The sequence below is a fragment of the Zootoca vivipara genome, chromosome 9 (assembly GCF_965207765.1).
Source record: "Zootoca vivipara chromosome 9, rZooViv2.hap1.1, whole genome shotgun sequence".
In the NCBI taxonomy this organism is placed as follows: Eukaryota; Metazoa; Chordata; class Lepidosauria; order Squamata; family Lacertidae; genus Zootoca; species Zootoca vivipara.
The window spans coordinates 1,827,633-1,851,755 of NC_142592.1; the positions used below are offsets into that span (position 1 = coordinate 1,827,633).

Genomic DNA, 24,123 nt, shown 5'->3' on the forward strand with positions numbered 1-24,123 from the left:
TAAAATTTCTCACTGCCTCCATTTCTTCCCCTTCTATTTGCCAGGAGGTGATGGGACTATTCATCTTAGCGGTTTCTTCCAATGCATTCTCCTCCTCTTTTCGCTGCCTTAGAAGGGCTCTTCAGACATGTCACAAAGTGCTACATGCTGACTTTGCATTAACACCTACTTATCAGCTGTTGTATGGAAGTGAGAGCTGGACCATTTGTGTTGTTTCTACTTACATTGATTACAACATCTATTGGTGCCTATAACTGAGTGCTTCATCCAAATGGCATGAGATTTCCAGTTCTTCTATGCCCCTAAGATCTGCCAAGTGTTAGACAGAATGAACAAAAGCTTCCCATTTTACAAGCAATAAAAGAAGGGGACGGTGACATTCCTGTAAGCTTTCCATTGCTTTGTGCTTCCAGTTGGACAGTTTTCATGTCCTGTCACTTTCAGAGAATTCCAGGATACCCTGTCCTTACAGAATGTTTACTATATGTATCAATTTTTATCAATTTGCTAAACAATTCAATGCCTCTTGTCAGTTTCAGGAATCTCTCCTATGTGAAACATAGAATCATAGAATCACAGAATCATAGAGTTGGAAGAGACCACAAGGACCATCCAGTCCAACCCCCTGCCAAGCAGGAAACACAATCAAAGCATTCTTGAGGAACAAAATAAAAAATGGGAGGAAATGAAATAAAAAAAGTTTTCATTTGTTTCTCTATCTTCATTCATTTATTACAGGAATGAATAGGGGCATAATAGTTTCCCCCCCCCCAAAAAAAAAATTGTTTTGGAAACAGATGCAACCCCACACTGGACAAGCAAACACTGTATGCCTTTCATGTGTATCTTTCCGCATAGTTCAAAATATGAATTTTCATTCCTAGCTTAATGGGATTATATCTGAAAAAGTAAGAAATTACCATTCTGAACAGTGGGGCAAAGGGTGGCCGGCTTTTTAATGCAGGAAAAAAATGGACCATACATATTTCTGAAAGCTGACATGCAAGGTTGGCTGCCTTAAGTCAGTAGCTCATTTTCGAAACTACCTACTGCATCTAAAAGGATGGAACTGCAATCTGGGAATAGAAATCATGTGGAAATAATGAACAAATTGAAAGGAAGAGTTCATTAAGATTGCTCACTGCATTTAGGTTCAGCGCAAAAGAATATGTTTGCCTGATGAAGAAAAAGAGTTGGAAAAAAATGCAGAGATTGCTGTGCTAGGTATAAAGATGCCACAAAGGCTTATAATAACAATGGTGTCTATTTTCAAACTCAGAAAGTGAGGGAGTCAAGGGGAAAATGCGGCACTTTGGGTGATTCAGCTTATAAATTAAGTTGGTTTCCATCATCTGCTTCTTCCATGCAGTCATTCTCTTTGTAAATCCAAACATGTGTCTTTTGAAATACATAGTCAAGTAATTAAAGGGATCTTAGATGTCTACTGAAATGATGCCAGGAGCCAAGGAAGATGTGAGTGATATGTGTTATATTCACATCTAGGAGTTTTTAGGGGGAGGGAATAATGAAGAGTTTTGGGTTACAGTCCTATGCTCATTTACTTATGTGTAAACATGCGGGTGGTGCTGTGGGTTAAACCACACAGCCTAGGGCTTGCCGATCAAAAGGTCGGTCCCAGCACCTGCCAACCTAGCAGTTCGAAAGCACATCAAAGTGCAAGTAGATAAATAGGTACCGCTGCAACGGGAAGGTAAATTGCTGGCTCCCTTTCCGGCCCCAGCCCCTTGCCCAGGCCTCCATTGTTGAATGTTCTGCAGAAGGAGGCTGTTTGTTGCCCCAGCGACATGTGACTGGCTGATCTGTCTGGAAACTGTAGAAACGGCTCCCTTTCCTTTCCTAAAGAAGCTGCAGAACTGTGAGTTGAACCCCATAAAAACAGAATTTTCCCCTTTGCAAAGTAAGCTCAACAATTTTGAGCTGATCCTCAAAAAGGGGGCTTTTCCCCTTTTCAAAAGAAGCTGCAAAACTTTGAGCTGATCCCTCAAAAAATGAGGCGTTCCTCCTCTAAAAAACTAGGTACATCTTATGGAGCGAAAAATGTGGTACTTTATGTCATGCTTGCCACAGATACTCTGGCATCGTGTTTCTTGCAGCAAACAAATGAAATGTAAATGACAAATACTGCTGCAAAGCTGGGTAACAATGAGCCAACTGCACTTTTCATGGGGGAAACATGGGTGTAACACTGCTGTTCTTCGGACAAGCATGGTTCTCATATAAAGCATGGAACTGCTCCGATTTTACTTTTTTAGGGATGTAGCATAGCCTTGCAACAGAACTCTTTTCATTCATTCTGTGAGCTTTGGCAGTGCTGCCACAACCACACACATTAATACTAAATTATAGCTAGGCAGGAAAGGACTCAATTATGAGCAGGCAAGTCCTACATGTTCTAAAAGGAGTTTCTGTCTTCAGATTAAAATAAATTATCATAGTTACTCATCACTGTGTAAAACCCAACATGTGGTGTTTTGCGCTTTGCACATAGCTTCTTGAAACCATCAGCAGGACATAAATCCATCCAAATGATTTAATATCATAGAATCATAGAGTTGGAAGAGACCACAAGGGCCATCCAGTCCAACCCCCTGCCAAGCAGGAAACACCACCCAAGCATTCCTGACAGATGGCTGTCAAGCCTCCGCTTAAAGACCTCCAAAGAAGGAGACTCCACCACATTCCTTGGCAGCAAATTCCACTGCCGAACAGCTCTTACTGTCAGGAAGTTCTTCCTAATGTTTAGGTGGAATCTTCATTCTTGTAGCTTGAATCCATTGCTCCGTGTCCACTTCTCTGGAGAAGCAGAAAACAACCTTTCACCCTCCTCTATATGACATCTTTTTATATATTTGAACATGGCTATCATATCACCCCTTAACCTTCTCTTCTCCAGGTTAAACATACCCAGCTCCCTAAGCCGTTCCTCATAAGGCATTGTTTCCAGGCCTTTGACCATTTTGGTTGCCTTCCTCTGGACACGTTCCAGCTTGTCAGTATCCTTCTTGAACTGTGGTGCCCAGAATTGGACACAGTACTCCAGGTGAGGTCTGAGCAGCGCAGAATACAGTGGTACTATTGATCATGCTATACTCCTATTGATGCAGCCCAGGATTGCATTGGCTTTTTTAGCTGCTGCATCACACTGTTGACTCATGTCAAGTTTGTGGTCTACCAAGACTCCTAGATCCTTTTCACATGTACTGCTCTCAAGCCAGGTGTCACCCATCCTGTATTTGTGCCTTTAATTTTTTTTTTGCCCAAGTGTAGTACTTTACATTTCTCCCTTTTAAAATTCATCTTGTTTGCTTTGGCCCAGTTGTCTAATCTGTTAAGGTCATTTTGAAGTGTGATCCTGTCCTCTGGGGTATTAGCCACCCCTCCCAATTTGGTGTCATCTGCAAACTTGCTCAGGATGCCCTCAAGCCCATCATGCAAGTCATTGATGAAGATGTTGAATAAGACTGGGCCCAAGACAGAACCCTGTGGCACCCCACTAGTCACTTCTCTCCAGGATGAAGAGGAGCCATTATATATTAAAACACCCTAACAGTTGGGTAGAGGAAAGTAAATTGAACATTATTTGGCATGTGGGCTAAACTCAGCTCTGCCCTATGCTGGAATGGAAATATTGCAACTACATTGCAAATTACACAGGGATTGGGTATAAGAAAGAAGCCTCTGGTGGTATTTTGTGACCCTGCAGTATCCTATTGGGCGTCCCCCATCTAGGGCTACTTTCTAAGTGAAATTGACAGCCTTGCGTACATGAGAATGATGAAACGTAATGAGACAGTTTTCATATTACTTGAAGTTAAGTTGGTGCCAATACATGCAGCTGGTTTCTTATCTTCAGAAAGAATTAATTGCCATGGTGCCAAAAATACAAGGAAGAAAATGGTCTTAATGAAGCTCCAAAACAGAACAGTGTGTTCCAATTGTAACATCTTATGAAGAATGAAGTACTGAAAACAAAATCTAGCTAAAATCTAGCTCCATTTCACCCTTTTCATTAAGGTGAATTCCTACAACAGCTCCACGAGGCAGATCCATGTTTTATCCTTGAATTTTAGGAGGTGCGACTGAGATTGAAATAAATTTGTTTGTTTTTAATTAACATTCCTATCTTGCTTTTCTGGACTCGGTAGGGAGGTGCCCAATATATTTCAAAAACAAATCCAAACAATCAAAATACCTCTCCCCACCTAAATCACTACTCCTCCCAACCGTCCCGTACAAAGCAAATGAACATGAGAAGAGCCCTTCTGGATCAGGCCAAAGGCCCATCAAACCCAGCATGCCATTCTCATAGAGGCAAACCAGATGACATATCGGAAGCCCATATGTAGAACCCAAGCAAACAGCAGCCTCCCCACCTCCAACTAAAGAGGCAGAACTTCCTTCTCTCACCTGCCCCAATTTCCCCAAACCTTTGACCAGCGTGTGCCAACCTGGTGCCCTCCAGATGTTGTGAACTCGCCTCTTATCAGCCCCAGCCAGCAGAGCTCTGGAGGGCACAAGGTTGGTTGCTTTACACTGTAAGCTCCTTGGGGCTGAGGCTTCCTTGTTTTTTTTTAACTTAATCTTTATTGGTTTCAAAGATATACAAATAATTTAAAAAGTAATATACATCAACAATACATTGTCGTGTGGTTATTCTTTTCCCCTCCCCAAACCTCCCAACTTTCCCCCCTCCCTAGCCCTCCTCCCTCATGACTTCCCAACCTGTACCGGGCTCCTCCCTGAAAACATATAGGGTATTACATACTACCAATCATGTTACACGAAAGGAATTACAGATTCAGGAATTAATAATTGACAATAAGACCAAATTATTATCCAAAATTTATAAATATCTTTTGGAATGGGAATTAAAAGATGAGGAAATAAAGTGTGTTATGATTAAATGGGCACAGGATCTGGGCAAACCAATCTATAAAGTACAATGGGAAAATTTGTTTAAGAGAACAATGAAATTCACGGCCTGCGAAGGAATCAAAGAAAATATGCTGAAAATGCTTTATCGTTGGCACCTTACTCCGGATAAGATTGCCAAAATATATAAAAATACCGATAAAAATTGTTGGAAGTGCAGTAACAGGATAGGGGATTATATGCATTGCTGGTGGGGTTGCATAAAAATTAAAAAATTTTGGGGGGATGTCTATGAGGAATTAAAAAAAATAGTGAAAGTTACTTTTAAAAGAAAACCGGAATATTTTTTATTAAGTTTGCTTCCAGAAAACCTCCCTAAGGATAGAAGAGACATTTTTCTATATGGATGTGCAGCAGCACGATTATTGATAGGTCAGAATTGGAAAAAAGAAGAGGCACCAGGGGTAGCAGATTGGCAGATAAAGCTAGTTGAATTTATGAATCTTGACAAAATGACTGCCGTAATTAGAAATGTATCGAAACAGAAATTGATTAAAAAGTGGGAATATGTGGAAGAATATTTTAGGAAGAAGAATATCCAAACGGAGTTAAGGGTCTGTTTAGGTTAGAAGAGAATAGGGGTTTTTTGTTAAAAGAATCAAGTGAAAAGGAAAGGGATTTATATTAATATGATATAAATGGAGAAATGACAACGCAAGAATATAGTGAATAGGAGAAATAAGCGACACGTTAAGAGTTGGGAAGTGGTTTTATTTTCATATTTGTTGTTTGGATTTTGTGAACATATAATTTTATTGTACATGCTTTTAAAGATGATTCAATAAAGTTTACTTTTTAAATGGAAAAAAAAAAGAAATTATCAATAGCATATAAATATAAACCATTTACAATTATGCTTATACCTATGATAGGACCCTTAAGAATCTGAGATCAGGTTTGGGTTCTCCACTTTATCTTTTATATAGTTGGTGAATGGTTTCCATATTTTTATGATTGCCTCTGAATCTGTTCCTTTGAGTTCTTCATATCTTATCGCTAATCTACAATATTGTAATACCTTGATTTGCCAGTCCTCTCTGCTGGGAATTACCGAAGTTTTCCAATTTTTTGCAACCAGTAATCTAGTGGCTGCAACTGCATAACTTATTATGCACCTATCTTCAGGTTTAACATCCTCCGGTAACATTCCCAAAAGGAACATTTCCGGACTTTTCTTAATGGAATATTTCAATATTTTTTTTAATTCTTTGTATAACATTTCCCAAAATCCTTTGATTATGCTGCAATTCCACCATATATGGATATATGAGCCAATTTCCTTATTACACCTCCAGCATAAATTACTGACCCCTGGATAAATTTTTGATAGTTTTAGTGGCGTCAGGTGCCATCTGTTTAGCATTTTTAGAATATTTTCTTTCAAATCGTAATTAGGTGTAAAGTTTGAGTCGCGTTTCCAAAGATTCTCCCATTTTTGTATTGGGATTGATTTTCCCAAATCTTGGCCCCACTTAATCATTTCTAATCATCCTGTACCATTTACTGCACTGTAGGATTGGACTGTGGATTTTACTATTTAGTCACCAAGATAAATAGCAGCTGCATGCAGCCATGAATGGATGGAGACAGGATACTGAGTACCCAGATTCACAGCAAGTAAAGTTAGACAAGTATGAACACATTTATTGAAAGTCTGTAAAATAATTACAGCAGAACACTGCAAATAAAGATTCCACATGAGCACTCAAAGATATAAATCAAATTCCTGCTGCTTGGTATGGCAAAATACAGAGGAATGTAGAAATTTCTTTGACACCTTTATAGTGTGGAAATTAGGTTTATGGGCAATAGCCAACAAGGACATACTCAGAGCAAACCCACTGAAATTGGTGCACTTAGGTTTATTGCTTTTAATGCACCTGAGCAGAGTAGGACTTATTTGGCTCTCTGCTTATGTATATATGTGGGGATGCAGGTGGCGCTGTGGTCTAAACCACAGAGCCTACGGCTTGCCAATCAGAAGGTCGGCGGTTCGAATCCCCACGACGGGGTGAGCTCCCATTGCTCAGTCCCAGCTCCTGCCAACCTAGCAGTTTGAAAGCACGTCAAAGTGCAAGTAGATAAATAGGTACCACTCCAGCGGGAAGGTAAACGGCGTTTCCATGCGCTGCTCTGGTTCGCCAGAAGCGGCTTTGTCATGCTGGCCACATGACCCGGAAGCTGTATGCCGGCTCCCTCGGCCAGTAAAGCAAGATGAGCACCGCAACCTCAGAGTCGATCACAACTGGACCTAATGGTCAGGGGTCCCTTTACCTTTACTATGTATGTATGCATGTATGATAAATATTTTCATACTGCCCTTCCATTAAAAAAAATCCCAAGGTGAGTCAATTTACATAAAAGAAAATAAAAAAGCAAATTAGAACAAATGCAGGAACCCCCAAGTAGCAAGATGTTAAAAACAACCAGCTGGACAAAAAATATGTCTAAAGGGCTTGAGAGAAAAGGAAATCATTTGCCAGGCACTGACTGGGGGCTCTCCCTAAGCCAGTGATGGCGAACCTATGACACGCGTGTCAGACGTGACACGCAGAGCCCTCACTGCTGGCACGCGCCCCACTGGCCCATTCGCGCTCTTCTTGTTGTTGTCCCCCCCCCCAATTTGTTCTCCCGCTCCTCCTACAGCTTGTCTCCGCTGTTAAAACCCAGATCCTTTTTAGTTGCTGTTGTTGCTGGTAGCCAGAGATTGGTTTTTTAAACCTTTCTGTGCTGTTTTTTCCTGGCGCTTTGGCAGACTATGATTGGGTGTAACAGCATTTGTTTTTTAACCCCTTTCTGTGCTGGTCTTTTTGGCGCTTTGGCAGACTATGTCGGTGCTGCGTGTTAGTTCCAGCGAAGGTATCATTTGTCATTTATTTCTGTTCTCTTCCCCCCCCCTCAAAAAAGCGCAGCAGCTTTGGGGCACCCCCCCCCAAAAAAGCAAAGCAACCTTTGCACACACACCCCCAAAAAACCTCCAAAACTTTGGTCAGCAGTTCCCCCCAAAAAGCTCAACAACTGTGGACACTTTGTGATAAATAAGGGTTTTGTGGTTTGGTTTGGTTTGGTTAAATAATTACTTTTTGGTTTATTAAATACAGTTAAATATTACAATCATACATTTTTGTTATTTAAACTATAAATATCATGAAATTATTGGTTTTTTCTCAAAGTGACACACCACCCGAGTTATGCTCGGTTTTTTGGCGAATTTTGACACACCAAGCTCAAAAGGTTGCCCATCACTGCCCTAAGCAGTCCCTGCTTTACCTCAGGTAGTCCACAGGCTGCTCCTCCAAGTATACTGATTTTTGGTCATGAACGGCTTTGAAGGCCCTAGATTGTGAAGGACTTTAAAACCAGAACTGTACATTGGGCCTAGGCAGGAAGTTAGCACGGCCACTGGATAGCCCTGCTGGTTACAGCATGGTGCTGATAACACCAAGGTTGCAGGCTATATGGGACAACTGCATTTCAGGGGATTGGACTAGATGATTCTCAGGATCCCTTCCAGCTCTATGATTCTAACTGGTGTATAAAACTATGTAGTTACGTAAGATATTATATTGATTGTCCTTTAATCTTCCCGCCATCCTCTCCTGCCACACCAGAGTGGTGTGCAACACTAAGAACCAGTGGTCTACACCCTAATTCCACCTATGGCTGCGTACCCACCATACTTTAAAGCACATTCCATGCACATTTTCCCCCTCAAAACATCATGAGTGTTGTAGTTTGCTAAGGGTTTCTAGGAATTGTAACTCTGTGAGAGGTGAACTACAGTGCCCAGAATTCTTTGAGGGGGGGAAAGATTTAGAATGTGCTTTAAAGGTAGTGTACAAGCAGCCTATATCTCTTGTCCTCTGTTTCTCTACCCAGTCAACCAAATTACAGTCATCTTGCTGACAACTAAAACATCTTTAGGGGTATTATGTCTGGTGCAACAACAATATGAAAGAAGGAATTAATTTCCAAGTTAGGTTGTTTATTTTTTAAAAAAACAACAACCTGTTCTGTAACATCTGCACAATATCTTTTTAAAGTGCCTCCAAAAAGTTCAATCACAGAAAACCATGCTTTTGGGGAGTTGAATGATAAAATGACAATGTAAGTCAAACACTTAAAGCTAGGTTAGCTCTTTTAGTGGCAGAGGGAGAGAGAGAAAGCCCAGCACCAGCACCATCACAATTAACAACATCTGGCAGACAGCTTCATAAGCCAAAAGGCAGCATGACAAGAAAGCTGTTTGTCAAAATGGTCACTCTGTGGCAAGCGACATCAGCCAAGGATTTCTCAAAGATGATTCCCTCAGTCACCACAGAGAAATGCAGATAAGAACAGATCAGCATGCAGGCAATGCTCTTTCTTTAAATCTTCAGTGTCACCTCAGCCATATCTGCTCTCTTCCTTTCACCAGCTTGCACAACAAAGTCACAGCAAGTCCCATCACACCCTGCAGCCGCTCAGAGCAGATACAGGACTGATGCCCAAAATGGTGGTTAAGTGTCTACTTCTCTCTTTCCATCCAATTACTAGTGAAGTTTACTACATGGCTTGATGTCGTGACATTGTTATGCAATTTTTGGTAATTACACACAATCTTTTATGCAAGCACATAAGAGATGCACTTAAATAAATGCATAATCCCAAATATCCCATTTCTGTTTTCAGATAAAATTACATTCACCCAAAACATGTCCTCTAAACATAGAGAGCAAGTCCCCTCCAGAATTTTGATATTTATGCATTAAGCTACCATACAATTAACTCCTCTGGTTTAGGTGGCTTTCTCACAGATGTGATCATTTTGTCAATATGCTTTTGTAAAGAGTAATGAACTGCAGTGTTTGCCTATTTCTCAGCTCATGGTTCTGATCTTAGTAAACACCAAAGAAAGGCTGGAAGCAAGTCTCCATGTTACTTAGGGTCATTTCACACATTATGCACGGACCAATCAAGTAACCCAATCCTGCCTACCTGTGAAAATTACCTCTATGGTGCCTGTACAGTATTTGCAAACATGTATGATGCAGTCACATTTACACTTTTAAGTGCACTCTTATCATTTGAGGTGAACACCCAAAAATGTAATGCATAAAGCAGCCCCAAATCAAGAGCCAAAGTTTTTCACATCTTTAAGCTGCCAATGTTTAAACTGTGGAAATAAATAACTTTAGTTCTTTTGATGGGCAGCATTCTACATGGGTCCAAAATACCAGTGCTCGAGATAAGCAAGTAGCCAAGATGAACAGTTACTTTCTGGACTTGATTCAACATGTTGGCTCTTACCTTTTAATTACCCAGGATACCCCATGGACTTGGCTGTCAAGTTTTCCCTTTTCTCGCGAGGAAGCCTATTCAGCATAAGGGAATTGACCTTTAAAAAAAGGGAGAACTTGACAGCTATGCCCATGGAGTATTTTTCTCTCCATATTAGCCCCCTCTTGCCCTTAGATGAGGGGTGGGCAACCTCAGTCCTCCAGGACTGTCCATCTGGCTTTCTGGACACCTCCCTGCCACACACCCCACTGGTCCCGCTTTCAACACTTCTTGGGTGCTCTTGCCTGTCTAAAATGTGTCCTTGAATTCTGATAATGCTTGTGTGGATAGAGGACAGGGAGGGGTGTGTGTGTGTGTGTGTGTGTGTGTGTGTGTGTGTGTGTGTGTGTGAAACTAGCCTGTTGCCTGTTGCGGCACCACCTGACCTCAGGCAATTGGCTCACCTAGGGTGGGGAGATTAAGATTATTATTTTTTCCCGTCTTTATTAATAATCTTGCAGTACATTACACATATATAGAACATCTCATAAAATAAATTGAAATTTTAGTGAGCTGCAGTGCATAATTTGCATTGAAACCCAGAAAACAAATGATTCCTCATAAGCAAATCCTATAATTGAGGCAAAAGTCACAATGATTTTTGGTGGAACTTTGCTTTTCTCCCAATCAGTAAAGTACTCAGACAAAAGGGAGAACTCAGAGGAAGGAACAAAATGCCTCGTGTATCATTTGCCTTCACTCTCAGCGGGTAGCCTGTTGCTTCGTTCTTAATGTTTTTACACGGTGTCAACATTATGAACACAGCAGTGGGCTTCTTGGCCTTATACGCATCATTTGCATTTAGAGGGAAGGAAAAACACAGAATCATAATAGTGTGGGGGAAATGCTATCCTAAATCTTCCATGTTGCTTTTGCTGGGTTATCTTTTCATTATGTGGCCTGAGTTTTTTCTTGACATAAGCCTCATGGGGAGTTGGAGCTGAGAGTGTGCTATCCACATACTTGTAAAAACAAGACTTGATTTTAACCTTCAAAAATTGCTCTCTTGGAAGGATCCCTTGTTATTAAAATTTGAACATGAAGAATTGCTTTAATAACATGATTTTGATAAAACTACACATTTTGATACAGCTATCAAAAAGAATAGCAACATGTCTTGTTGCTATTGTCAGCATTACACTATATACCGTAGCTAAAGCATCTGAGATGATGAAATCTAACATGTTTTGTGTAGAAAAGCCAGGACCCTAAAGGAGAGTGCCCTTCCAGGAGTAAGAAAAGAATGCATTTTGCTTATTGTAAGGGGGTGGGCTTACAGGGAGCAGCCACCCCCCATCAAATCCAGCTCCTCTAATGGCTTGGACAGCAGTGGAAGGACAGGAGAAAGGAAGGAGGAAGTGAGCGGAGAGGGCCGGGGCTCAGGCAGCATACAAGAGGCACCTGCAGCCTGTGATATCAGCGGGGGGGGGGGGGCAGCAGAAAGTTCCAGCGGGGAAACAGCAGAGGGGCGTCCTTTCAAATTCACCCCAGAACTGAGGCATGGGGAGGAGATTTGGGGTCCCCAAACTACTCTGCTGGGGGAGGAGCCGAAAAGCGCCATTGGGAGAATCTGATATCACTGAGTAGACATGTTTCCATGAAGCTCTTGCATTGTAAATAGCTTTCGCAATAAAAGCATTAAAGACAAGATGGTTTGGAGTGTCGTTGCTCAAGGGTAGCCAGCAACCGCCCTGACACTTATGAACATAGCTCTCCCATACAATGTGTGCTCTGCATGTTTGCAGTCCATAGTAGTCCCAGTCTAGATGATGGTTCTCTTGCTATAGGGCAATACCAGGGTGTCAGGAGCGAGCCAGCAGTAAATCACATGGAGTAAGTGAAGTTAATTCTTTATAAGAAAAGGTGGATTTGCCCTAATGAGCACAGCAGCTCTTCTTTGGAAGGCCTTGCTCGTATAAGGCAGTTGCGAAGACTGAAGGTCCCCGCCTCCCCACTGTTTCCTACGTCTCCTCCTCTCGGGGGGGGGGGGGGGGTTCCGAAGCAATCAGAGACTGTGCCTGTTTGCTCCTCCTGCTTCATGCCTTTCCTGGCCTTGGAAACCAGGGCAGAGGGGAGCTGGTTATAGCAGGAGGGAGAGACACCTGTGCCTCTTCAACAGCCTGACCCATCTCTGCCTCTTGGCCGCCTTCATCCTCCTCTCTGGCTTCAGCTTCAGCTTCTGCCTCTGAACTTCTCTCTGCCACAGACTCTCCTTTCTCACTGAGCCCAGTTACCTCTTCAGCTTCTGACACTTCCTCCCTCTAGCCACTCATTGTTGTCCCACCACCGCCCCCTGGGTTCTGGGCCTTCTTTCCCTCGGGGTTCCCCAGCTGGTTCCTCTCACCATTCGGCTGCGTCCAACTGGTCCATGACACCAGATCAGGCTTGAGTGGCATTGTGTTGCTAGTGAGCAACTTTCTCTTAGCAATAGTTCAGTGGCAGAGGATACACTTTTACATGTATGAAGTCCCTTACTGAAAGTCAATCAACTACAATAAAAGTTTTTTTGATAACAGATGCTGGTAAAGCTTCTGATACCTTAGAGAGCCGCTACAAGTCAAAGTCAGCAGCACTGGGCTAGAGGGGCCAATGTTCTGACTCAGGACAGGGCAGTAACATAGTATGAATGGAGGGAGCTTGGGCCACAAAACCCCACTGGGCTTTGCAGTCATCAAACCCCAGAGGCTTTTGTGAGGCTTCCAACATTCAGGTTGGAGACAGTTCTGCCAAAACTCCTGCCAGCTGAATCTATGCACAGTTCAACTCACACTAGGCTTTCCTTGTGTGTTCATGAGTGCACACGGACCAAGGGATGGTGGTGGATTGTTGGCTTCAGGCAATGGAGACTCGCTGAGACTGAAGCACTATGAGAGCCCTCCACAGCCTTCCTCTTGCAGGTTAGGTGGGGGTCATTGCAAGAGACCTCCCTGAGCCCTGCCTCCTCCCAAAATACTGGAGTAAGCACTGCAAGCAGAGACCATGGCTTCTCTTGTGCAGGGGAAACTATGTGAAACAAGCCTAAGTATAAAGGTATTGAGATCTTTATTCAAACCCACCCCCACCAGCAAATAAACCTTAGACAGTAGCTTTGTATTATATGCCCTGCATTTTGAACCTAAAAACAAGTGGTATCTTAAACATAAGTGAAAAATTCCATGTTTGCTTTGTGCAGCATGGAAATGGCAAATAAACTTCATGAGCTACAACAAAGCAAAGCAACCATAATGGCAAATTGGGCAGTGAGGCAATAAAGTAGGTATCCAGTTTTAACATCATATGACTTTTGTGTCAACAGGTCGTGGTTTCCAAGGAAACAAGAAATTGCACATGAACACTTTGTCCTAGATTGAATTGAGGAAATGGTGCATGTTTAATTGATTATAGTTATTAGGCTGGCAGCAGCATTTCCTAAAAGAGAACTTTTGAGGAGGTTTCAGAGCAGGGACTGTGCTTCAGTCCCAGGCATTTCTTAGCTCTGGGTATGGGAAAGAGGCACTGTAGTTATTGTATATGGCAATAAAGAGTCAAAAGAAGTGATGTGGAATAAAACTGGCACCAACTTTATTTGATGTTGTGATACTGAACTTTAAGAAGCACTTCAGCCAATGACTGAGGTGGTTCCCTTAAAGGCCAAGGCCTGGCCTGGCTATCTCAGGGGTGAGCTCAGCACTCAGCTGTCTTTAGCAGGACCAGCTTGCCCTAATCTCTTCAAGTGAGCTCAGTGCCAGTCAGGTGCAGATGCTGCCCAGAAACTGATACCATAGCAGGAGCACATCCCATCCCTAAGTCTCCGACAGCCTAGTGACTGCCCTAACCTCTCCATCTGCCTCTGAATTCAGGGGCTACCTTCCAAACTCTCTGTCTTATCTGTATGACTCCTCCTTGCCCACTGGCCACCTACCAAGTTGTGACAAAAAGATGCAAATTGACAGCCAGAGCCCAAGGAAATCAACAGATAAATAAACAACTATTGCCCAATCAAAAGCCAACCAGATCACACCCTGTAAAAAGATCTTCCCAGCCATTACCATAGCTGCCAAGTCTCCCGTATTCCCTGGGAAACCCCTGTTTTTCCAGCCGTTTCCCGCTGGCAGCCCGGATTTTTAAAAAACCCGTAAATCCCCCAGATTCTTACCGGCCCGGGGAGGCTCCTTCTGCGCATGTCTGGAGTCTCTGGACATGCGCAGAAGCGATTTCTGGCACTGCGGCCATTTTGAAAATGGGCAGAGCATGCGTAGAAGCAACCTCCAGTGCTGCTCTGCCTAGTTCCAAAATGGCCGCAGCGCGACTTCCGGTGCCACACAGCTGCCGATCCCGGATTTTTCAATCTGGGAGTTGGCACCTATGGCCCTTACCATCAGGCCATAAAGCTCTGTTTGTGTGGTGGTGGGCTGGTTGCCTATTCAAACTGATGCTGGAGAAAGGTAAGGATTACCGCTAGCTTCAGAGAGCCGATTTCCTGTCTGTTGCAAGGGATTACTGCACTTGTCATTGTGGTATTGTGGATTAACAGAAGCACACCACACAGGCCACGGGGGCAGATTATTTAAAAATAAAATTCACAACAGAAGGAAACTAACAGCTAGGTGAAATATAATTTTCAATTCACTGGCAACAACTGTGCAGGGAGCTCCAGTGCTTTGGGGATATCACTGCAGATATCCACTCAAGGTAGCACCAGAGAAGGCACAAGAAGCAAGAATTCTTCTACTGCTCCAAAAGCTAAGGGGGGGGGGTTCATCTAAGGAAGTCAAACTTGGATGGGTATGCAATTGTTTAGAGAGTTTAACTTTATTCCCCAGGTCAAGGAAATTATATTGGAGGTGCAGTGATTTCTAAAATGTTATTTGTTTATTAATTAAATGTATATCCCACTCCTCCTCCTAAAGGAGCCCAGGGCAGCAAACAAGAAGTGATACAGCAATAAAAACATATTTACAACATTGCAAGGGAACCATAAGATTTCCACATGCTCCTAATCCTAGCACAATTTGGACCCTTGACCTGATTTCCTGGAATTCGAAGTCGCCCTTCTATTTCTGTTTGGTTAACAGAAACAAAAGCAGTATAAGCAGTACTTACAGTTGCATGACCAGATACAAGTGGTTTGGACTCTCATAGATGTCTTCCAGGGCAACAATATTTTCATGCTTGATCCTGAAGGTTACATAAAAAGCAACACCACAAGGTAAGTTAAGCACCCAGGAGAAATCTGTTAACATAGCGAGAATAATGCCCAGATTGCCTTAAACCATCCAGAGTCTTTATGGTCTCAGGATAATTCAATTAAAATGAAGTCTGTGTAGACTAGAGCCTCTTCCAGTGATGACAGACGCACATTTGAAGGAGTTAAATGGATAAAGATAACCATGCATCACGGCAGCAATGGCTTGGGGGGGGGGGACCCACTGCACCCTCCTCGTTGCAATAGCACTTCACAGAGTGGCACAGGGCAGGGGCAGCAAATTCCCCAGTCACTGCCACCCCCAGGTCCTCTCCCCTCCCCTCCCAAAACACTGCTCCATCATTGTAGGTGAAGCTACAACAGAGCTGGCTGTGATCCAGCCTTTGCTGCAAGATTGTCACTTTAATTATCCTGAGCATCATATCGCTGTGATCCTCTTTGCTCATTTTCTATGCGCAGGGTTCCAAGCTTTAGCTTATTCATGAGTAACAAGGGCTGTTTTTTCAAGCAAGGCAAAAATAAAAAAAAAGTATGATCAAGCATTTTTATCTGCAGGAAAGTTATTGTAAACCAGCTCTTGCAGATATCTGAAAAAATATTTAGCTTTAGCTGGATATATCTATACCTATGCCTATCTATCTATATATATATAAATGTAGACACTGTGTGCGCGGAGGTAACATCCTTGCACCGTAACTGCTGAACCAAATTGCATCAAATTAGGGCAAAGTGTACCTTGCCCACCAGGGAGGGATCTGGCGTAAATTTTGTTTCCAAAAAACCACACCTTTCACACCTAAAATAATGATTAAACACAAAAAAGTGGCGCCCAAATAAGACATCACCAGCAGAAGGTCTGAAGACTCCAGCAGCATCCAATAGAAAGGCAGATCATCTGAAGGGCAGCAGAATCTCTGAAGGGCAGCGCCAAATAATGATGTCATCAACCGAGCAACTGAAACCACTAAGGCGGCCATTACCAGACAACCCACAGAGTCAGGCCGGGGCCAAGGAATGGAGATACAGGGTGGAGGCCTCGGCTCGCATTTAAATACCGGTACCAGCCCAAGCCAAGGCCGACAGACTAGGCCTCGGCTCTACTTTACAGCCTACAGACTAGGCCTCGGCTACACTTTACAGACTAGGCCTCAGTTCTACAGCCTACAAACTAGGCCTCTACTCTAAATACAATCCCGAGTGGAGCCCTGGGTGGAGGGTGGGGGGAGGAGGGGCCCGAATAGCACATGGGCTGACGTAGGGTGGGGGGAGCCACAGGGTGGGGGGAGGGGGGACGGGATACCTCATGGGTCGCTACAGGATGGGAGTAATCACGGGAATGAGACACAACAGGGGGGGGGAGGAAAAAACACATAGTCCAGGGGGGGACGGACACATCCTCCCCCTTTCCTGGGAAACAAGGACCCTGAGTCAGGCACAGCAAACAATAATAACAAAAATAATTAAAACAACAAATCCAAGGACAAGGTTCATACATCCAGAAAAGCATATTACATCAAAACACTAACCAAAAACAAGTTATGCAACCATTACCATTCAAAACACAAATGACATCAATACTCCCCTCCCCCCCCCAAAAAACCACAGCAACGCATGGCCGGGTCAACTAGTTTTTATATGTCTGTGCTGTGGAAATATATTCAATCAGAATTAATGGGAAACAATATTATAGCCCAGGGTGCAACTGCAAGCCAGTGTGGTGTAGTTGTCGGAGTGGAACCTAGGTTTCAAAGTCCCGTTCAGCCATGGAGCTTACTGGGTGACCTTGGACTAGTCGCTGCCATTCAGCCTGAGCTACGTCAGAGAATTGTTGTGAGGATTAAATGAGGAGGAAAGCATGTATGCCACCTTGAGCTCATTGGAGAAAAAACTGGAGTATACATGCAATAAGCAAAAATAAATGAAATGAAATAAGTTTAGAAACAAGCTTGAAACATTCATAGATGATCTGAATGACAACATCTAATTGGTCAGTGGATGGGAAATACGGCAGGCAACAGAATTAGAATCTTGTGCTTCTGCTGGCTGGTATTGGCCAGTGTCAGAAATAACATATAGGATTGTACAGAATATAATATTATATAACACAGCAGTTTGCATATGTCACTTTGTAAACATGAAGTAACCATTCTTTGCAGCATACAAATGTGTGGCGGAAATTAAACACTTCTTTTAAAATGTCATTTAAATGAACTTGCAAATGGTCTCATTATCTTAATAAAGAAACCACATTTTAAAACATTTTAACAGCTTGAACAAACATACAGGTAACCACTAGTACAGATCCCCATGGTTCAAGAGTCCTTGCTGTTTAGGTGATGACTTTTTAAAAGAGAGGTACCACAAACTGCCATCTAATTAGCTCCTCAAATGCAAATCCTCTCTGGGATTACTGCTTAAGCAGTACCAAACAATTTCCAGTGTGCACAATTAATTTGCATTAATCCCAAAGCGAGAAACCATTTAGCTGTAAGCAACAGAATATTAATTAAGACAAACTGGAGCAATTGGAGAACACTTCAGTCTCCCAGGACATACTATAAAAGATCTTGAAGTAGATGTCTTATTACAAAAGAATTTCAGAAATAGACTGGAAAGAGAAGTTGCTGAACTGCAATTTATCACCAAACTTAAAACCACAGAGAGACCTGGTCTGAATAGAGACTTTGGATTCTTATCTCATTATACATGACAAAGCTATCTTTAGCCATCTCACCCCTTGCTTTTCCTGTGGGACAAATTGCAGCCGTAAACAGTCGTAAATTCTTCATGTACCTAGAAACTGCTTTAATTTCATGCTTGGGGTAAGCACACTACTGGATTACCCAATAGGCAGACTAAGCACATGCTTAGGGCAGCTTTGAATTTTTGAATCTGACAACTGATTTTTTTTAAAAGCATTAGTCATCATGGGGAAAACCATATTTCAGCAATGACCTTATATTGAAATCTCTTTATAATACTTTCTGGGAGGCATGTGCAGAGGAAACAAGTGCAATTCTGGAGTTCTACTCAAAGATTGTGGCTGCATTAGAAAGTGTAGCTGTAGAATGTAGAATGAAATTTTACAACACCTTCTCTGCAGAAGTCAAACTCTCTCTCAAAAAAAAAAGGAAAGGAAGAAAAGAACTGGATTTGAAAACGCATGCTGTCAATCTGTCAATCATTAGCAGGTCAAACAGATTCCTCACTGGCCTTGCAGACAATTTCATTGTCCAGAAAGTGGGAGAAGCAACAAGAGGATCAGCCATTTTAGATCTGATCCTAACCATTCCAAAAATAAAGTATCAAAAATAAACTGACATTTAGGGTTGCCAGACTCAATGGAGGACAGGACGTCTGTGCCTTTAATTGCCCTGCTCTCTTTTGAGTCTGGAAACCTTAAAGAGAAACCAGCAGACCCTTTGCTTGGAAATTAAACAAAGGGTCTGCTGGTTTCTCTTTAAGGTTTCCAGACTCAAAAGAGAGCAGGGCAATTAAAGGCACATAAGTCCTGTCCTCTATTGAGTCTGGCAACCCTACTGACATCAGAAATTGCTTGCTTACCTGAACTTGCACTCTACATTGCCCTGAGCTTGTGGAAGGAGCCTCTACGTAAGAAATGGAGAGCGGTGGGGAGGGGGGAAGAGACTCGGAATCTGGAACGTTTCTGGGAGGCAGCGAGGAGGAGGAGGAGGAGGAGGAGGAGGAGGAGGAGGAGGAGGAGGAGGAGGAGGAGGAGGAGGACTTGAGGAAGGATGGCCACTAGGGGGTGGGCAGGAGAGAGAGAGAGATGCCGGAAGATAATGGGCTACAAGTTAAAGCTGCCGGGTCCCCTGAATGTTCAAGTCACCTCAGGGTGCTACGGCACATTGGTGGACAACCAATGACTTACACCTTTGAGGAATTATTTCAAAAAATTTGAAGACCTATCAAAATATATCTTGCCTGATGCCGACTACAAAGACCACATGTGAATCAGGGAAAAACAAGCAAATGATGACAGCGCAGGGAAAACAGCACAGCATCCTAGAGACAAATTTCACATAGCTACTTGCTACACTATTATTGATTCACTTGAAGCTAATAGGAAGAGGAGAGGTGAAGTATTTCATAGACATATCAAGTAGATTTTCTTTTCTAAACAATGTAGACTTATCTGACGCCCAACATTCACAAGATTCCCCAAAGCTAGTTGACTCATACCTTGTTGACTTGAACATGAATCGCTGTGGAGAACTATGGCAGTTCCATTGTTAAATATGCGCAAAATTTTTAATGTAACTGTGAAAATGAAATCCAGCCACATTGATCTTCACGACACAATACTGAAAGGTGGAATAGAACTGTATTTCCAAATGCAGGCATCACACTATGTATTTTCCTAACACTGATGATCACTAACTGCTCCACAAAACGCCCTTCATCTCAGCTGAAAATAATAATAAACAAACCCCAGAGAACAACAGAGTGTCAGGACAGACACGATTCACTTCCCTTTCTGTATACAGAAGCAGGCAGGTTTTGCCAAGTCAGATTTGCTGAACTTATTCAGAATTTTGCAATCAGAAAATCTAGAAATAAGCTATTTTAATTTCAGGTAAGCACAGTAACAGAAGTGCATAATATGCTCACAACATTCTTTAAGGCCCCAAGAAATAATATTCTGTGAAAGCAAACCACAATTAGCTCCCAGTAAAAAAACATGGATGCCCAAACTTCTCATGGGCTGTGCAAGCAAAGAGGTTTCCAGCTCTGCAATACTTTGATTGCATTCATTATTTACTCTAAGTTTACTCAGTTTTTATGACAATCCATTATGCAATACAAAGCATGTGTCCTGCTCCCTCAGATGATTCTGCCCTTTCTCCCTTGCTCTCAGCCTCTCACAACGATGTTTATCCATCTCTTCTTTCAAATGCAGCTGTTATGCTACATTATTCCAATGTGTTATATATTTTTACATTGCTTTTATGATGTTTGTTTACAATGCATTGATATTAGTTTGGCTATATTTTAAGCGGTTTTATGGAGGCATTTGCCTTATTTATTAAATAAATAATGAACAAGACATTATGTAAAACAACAAAGCATTTATCATGTGAAATAATCAAAGTTATAATCAGCAGGACAGTATTAACTCTCTTGGCAATTAGGCTCACTTTGGTGGAAGCAGGTGTTATTTGATGGCAATGAAGCATAAGTATATTTTAAAGAAAGGAGAATGGTGGCCTTACTTGAACCTTTGAGATTTAGATTTTGTTCATGAATGTGGGAATGTTCAGGCGTGTGGAGATATTGTTTAATATATCCTATCCTAGCTTGTGTTAGTAAGCTTCAAACTTAGCAGAGTTACATTCCCCTTTGAGACAAGCAGAAACGGTTGCACAGGCTTGCTAAAGCCTCTAGAATAATATATATATTCCTGGTACTTTTCCTCTGAATCCCTCTTAAGAGAAAAGACACAACACAGAGCCCTTTAAAAGCATGAAAGAGTTTACTCACGAGACATCCTGAGTTAACAGCACAATCTCAGAAGGCAGCCTTGCTTAGAAAAAGTAATATATACATGTGGAGTCCAATCATGTGAAGTCCGTCCCAGATCAGTGGCAGGAAGTCCACTGCTGACCTGGTCAGATGTCCCTCCATGTGGTCACTCTAGGAAATGTTGTGACTTGACTACTCCTGGTTTACATTCCCACAATGAGAAGTAGGAAGGAGTGGCAGTGAAGAAAGTAAAGAATTCGAACCGTCAACCTTCTGATCAGCAAGCCCAAGAGGCTCAGTGGTTTACCTTTTACCTAGCAAAGAATTAATTTCCCATCCCATCAGTGACTTTTTCAGCAATTGGTCAAAAATGTAGAACAGATTCTGGAGCTTTGCTATATTTAAGTCACACTTGTAATTCACACATAGTGACTCATTTTTCCCTAACCATTGCATCTCATTGGTTCAAGGTATTTAGAATGAATGGTAGTTATTAAAGGAAGCCCAAAATAAGCAAGAGTGCTGCATTCTGCGCTGGAACTGGTGCACAGAGGGTCCTTTGATAAAATAATCTCCCCCTTTGGTGGGCCAAGAAATCATGCTATAACTAAGAATGGATGTTGTGTTAATAAACTATGTAATTTCTATCTCTCTCTTAATGAAATAAGACAGGCTGATGGACCGTTGGACATGCAAGATGTTCATCATCAACCGACTACAAAGACATGTTAACAATACCCTGCAAGGGCTGTGTGGCAAGGTTAAGGATGGAGTTAAAAGGTGGCAAATATTTCAGGGTCACTGACAACAGGTTTTTGGTTTAAATAATAAAAACTAGCAGACTTCCCCCAGAAGGGATAAATTTGGATTAAATGATGGGAAGAGGCACAGGCTGGCATTTTGATACAACATTTGTGTGCATGAGGAGCACCTATCCCACAATGTCCTCCACAGAATCATTGTCGGTGGTGATACTAGTCCTCAAGAGTCATTTAGTACTTGTGACATGATCATGTCTCCCTCATCAAAATGCTCAGGGAGATGAGGAACGGAAGCAAGGGTGCATCCAAATAAGAAATGTTGCAGTAATGGGGAACTTCAGCTACCCTGATGTTTCATAACACTAGAATTTGTGGACACCCAGTGAAGCTGAATGTTGCAAGATTCAGAAATCCAGAGCAGATTTAGGGGGCACAGAAGCAGGGGCAAAGGAAGGCTAACCGGCACCCAGTGTGGGGTGTCGGGGGCGGGGCAAACTTCCCAGCGGCAGAGGGATCCCACCGGCGTCCGTACGGTGCTCAAGCGGCGCCATCAGCACACCGCCCCGTGTGCTACGTATGCGCGTTGCAGTACGTAGCGGCGCTACGCATGCACAGTAGGTAGTGGTGCTGTGCCTGTGCTGCAGTTGGTTTGCCACCACTGCTGCTTGAGCATCATACGGACAGCGGTGGGAAACCCCCGCCGCTGCAGCCGCTTGTCACCCCCCTCAGAGATGGCACCTAGGGCGGATCATGCACATCTTTCAAATGCTTTGGTGGTCATGAGCGCAACTCTCTTATAAGGCTTCAGTTAAACTTTGGTTCACATTGCTGTATGCAACAGCCATTCCCCTATGTTCCAACTGCGGAGGGGCGAGGGGGTTCAATGAAATCAGTTTCCCAAGTTTTCAAATTTGTGGAATCTTTTATTTCAGCATAGGTATAAGATATGCATAGCAAAAACAAAAACAAAAAAGCAAAATACCCATGCCTCTCCATCAGAGAGAGGGTTTGAGTGTGTGAAGAAAGAAACACAATTAACACCAGACCAATCAGGCATGTGATTCATATAAATGTGATCCACTTTATTGCTCTGGTGAAAAATGAAGGTGCAGAACTATGATTTACATATTCAGTACAGAATTTGGGGGAAGTAGATTTGAAGCTATCATTCATTACATATATAAACACACTTCTAATGAAAGAGATTTTAGATTTGGCAACATTGCAATTTTTTGGCACGAGCTGTTAAAATACTCTTAAATTAAGCAAATCCTTCACCGATCTAATCGTGACTCAGCACATTTTATTTCACCTGCTACATTTGGGAGGGGTTTTTGTTTATCCAGCTTTGGCTGTGGATTTCTCTTCCTTCGTGAGCTGGCTTTTATTAAGTATTCTCCACCAATTTTCCATGGGATATTATTTATTGCCACCTGACACAATCCCCTGTAATGAAGGCAGCTAATCTCCAAAGTTCTTATTTTGTTCCAACTCTCTGTAATTGTGGCTTGTCAAGAAATGTCTTTAAATTTCATTCGTCAGCATTTGCTCAGGGGATTTAGAGCCTGGGGGCCAACTCCCAGATTGAAAAATCCGGGATTGGCAGCGGCGCGGCAGCGGAAGTCGCTCTGCGGCCATTTTGGAACTGGGCAGAGCAGCACCAGAAGTCGCTTCTACGCATTCTCTGCCCATTTCAAAAATGGCCGCAGTGCCAGAAATCGCTTCTGCGCATGTCCAGAGACTCCAGACATGTGCAGAAGGAGCCTCCCCGGGCCGGTAAGAATCTGTGGGATTTACGGGGATTTTTTAAATCCAGGCTGCCAGCGGGAAACAGTTGGAAAAACAGGGGTTTCCCGGGGAATATGGGAGACTTGGCAGCTATGATTTAGACTGTGCAGTGGACCCTGAAATTTTAAGCACACGGGCTAAATGGAAAAAGAAAACTGCTCTTGCTGAGATGATGAATTGGCTGAAATGTGTGATTAAGACAACTGGAGGCTTACCAAATCACTGTCTCCAGGCACTGTCTCCATCCTAAATATCTTTGCAGAAGCTTATGAAAAGCTTGGCCTATCACTCAACATCCAAAAAACCAAGTGCTGCACCAACAAGTACAAACCAACCCCTCTGCAGCGCCACAAATCCAACTCAGTGGTGTAACGTTGTAAAATGTCGATCACTTCTCCTACCTGGGCAGGCAACTTTCCACAAGGGCCAACATTGATGCCGAAATCCAGCATCGCCTGAGCTCTGCAAGTGCGGCTTTCTCCCGATTGAAGTGCAGAGTATTTGAGGACCGGGATATTCGCAGGGAAACCAAAATGCTTGTTTACAAAGCTATTGTACTACCAACCTTACTATATGCTTGTGAAACATGGACCACTTATAAACGCCATCTCCAACTCCTCGAAAACTTGCTTA

General features: G+C 42.7%; 1 protein-coding gene across 2 annotated transcripts in view; it reads right to left on the reverse strand.

Annotated features, from left to right (window-relative positions):
• CAMK1D (calcium/calmodulin dependent protein kinase ID) overlaps positions 1-24,123 on the reverse strand; it is a 162,062-nt gene that overhangs the window by 41,737 nt on the left and 96,202 nt on the right. For both annotated transcript variants that reach the window (XM_035127659.3, XM_060279482.2), the window contains exon 3: positions 15,355-15,429. In XM_035127659.3, coding sequence (XP_034983550.1) covers positions 15,355-15,429 — 75 coding nt within the window. The remainder of the gene's footprint in view (positions 1-15,354; positions 15,430-24,123) is intronic.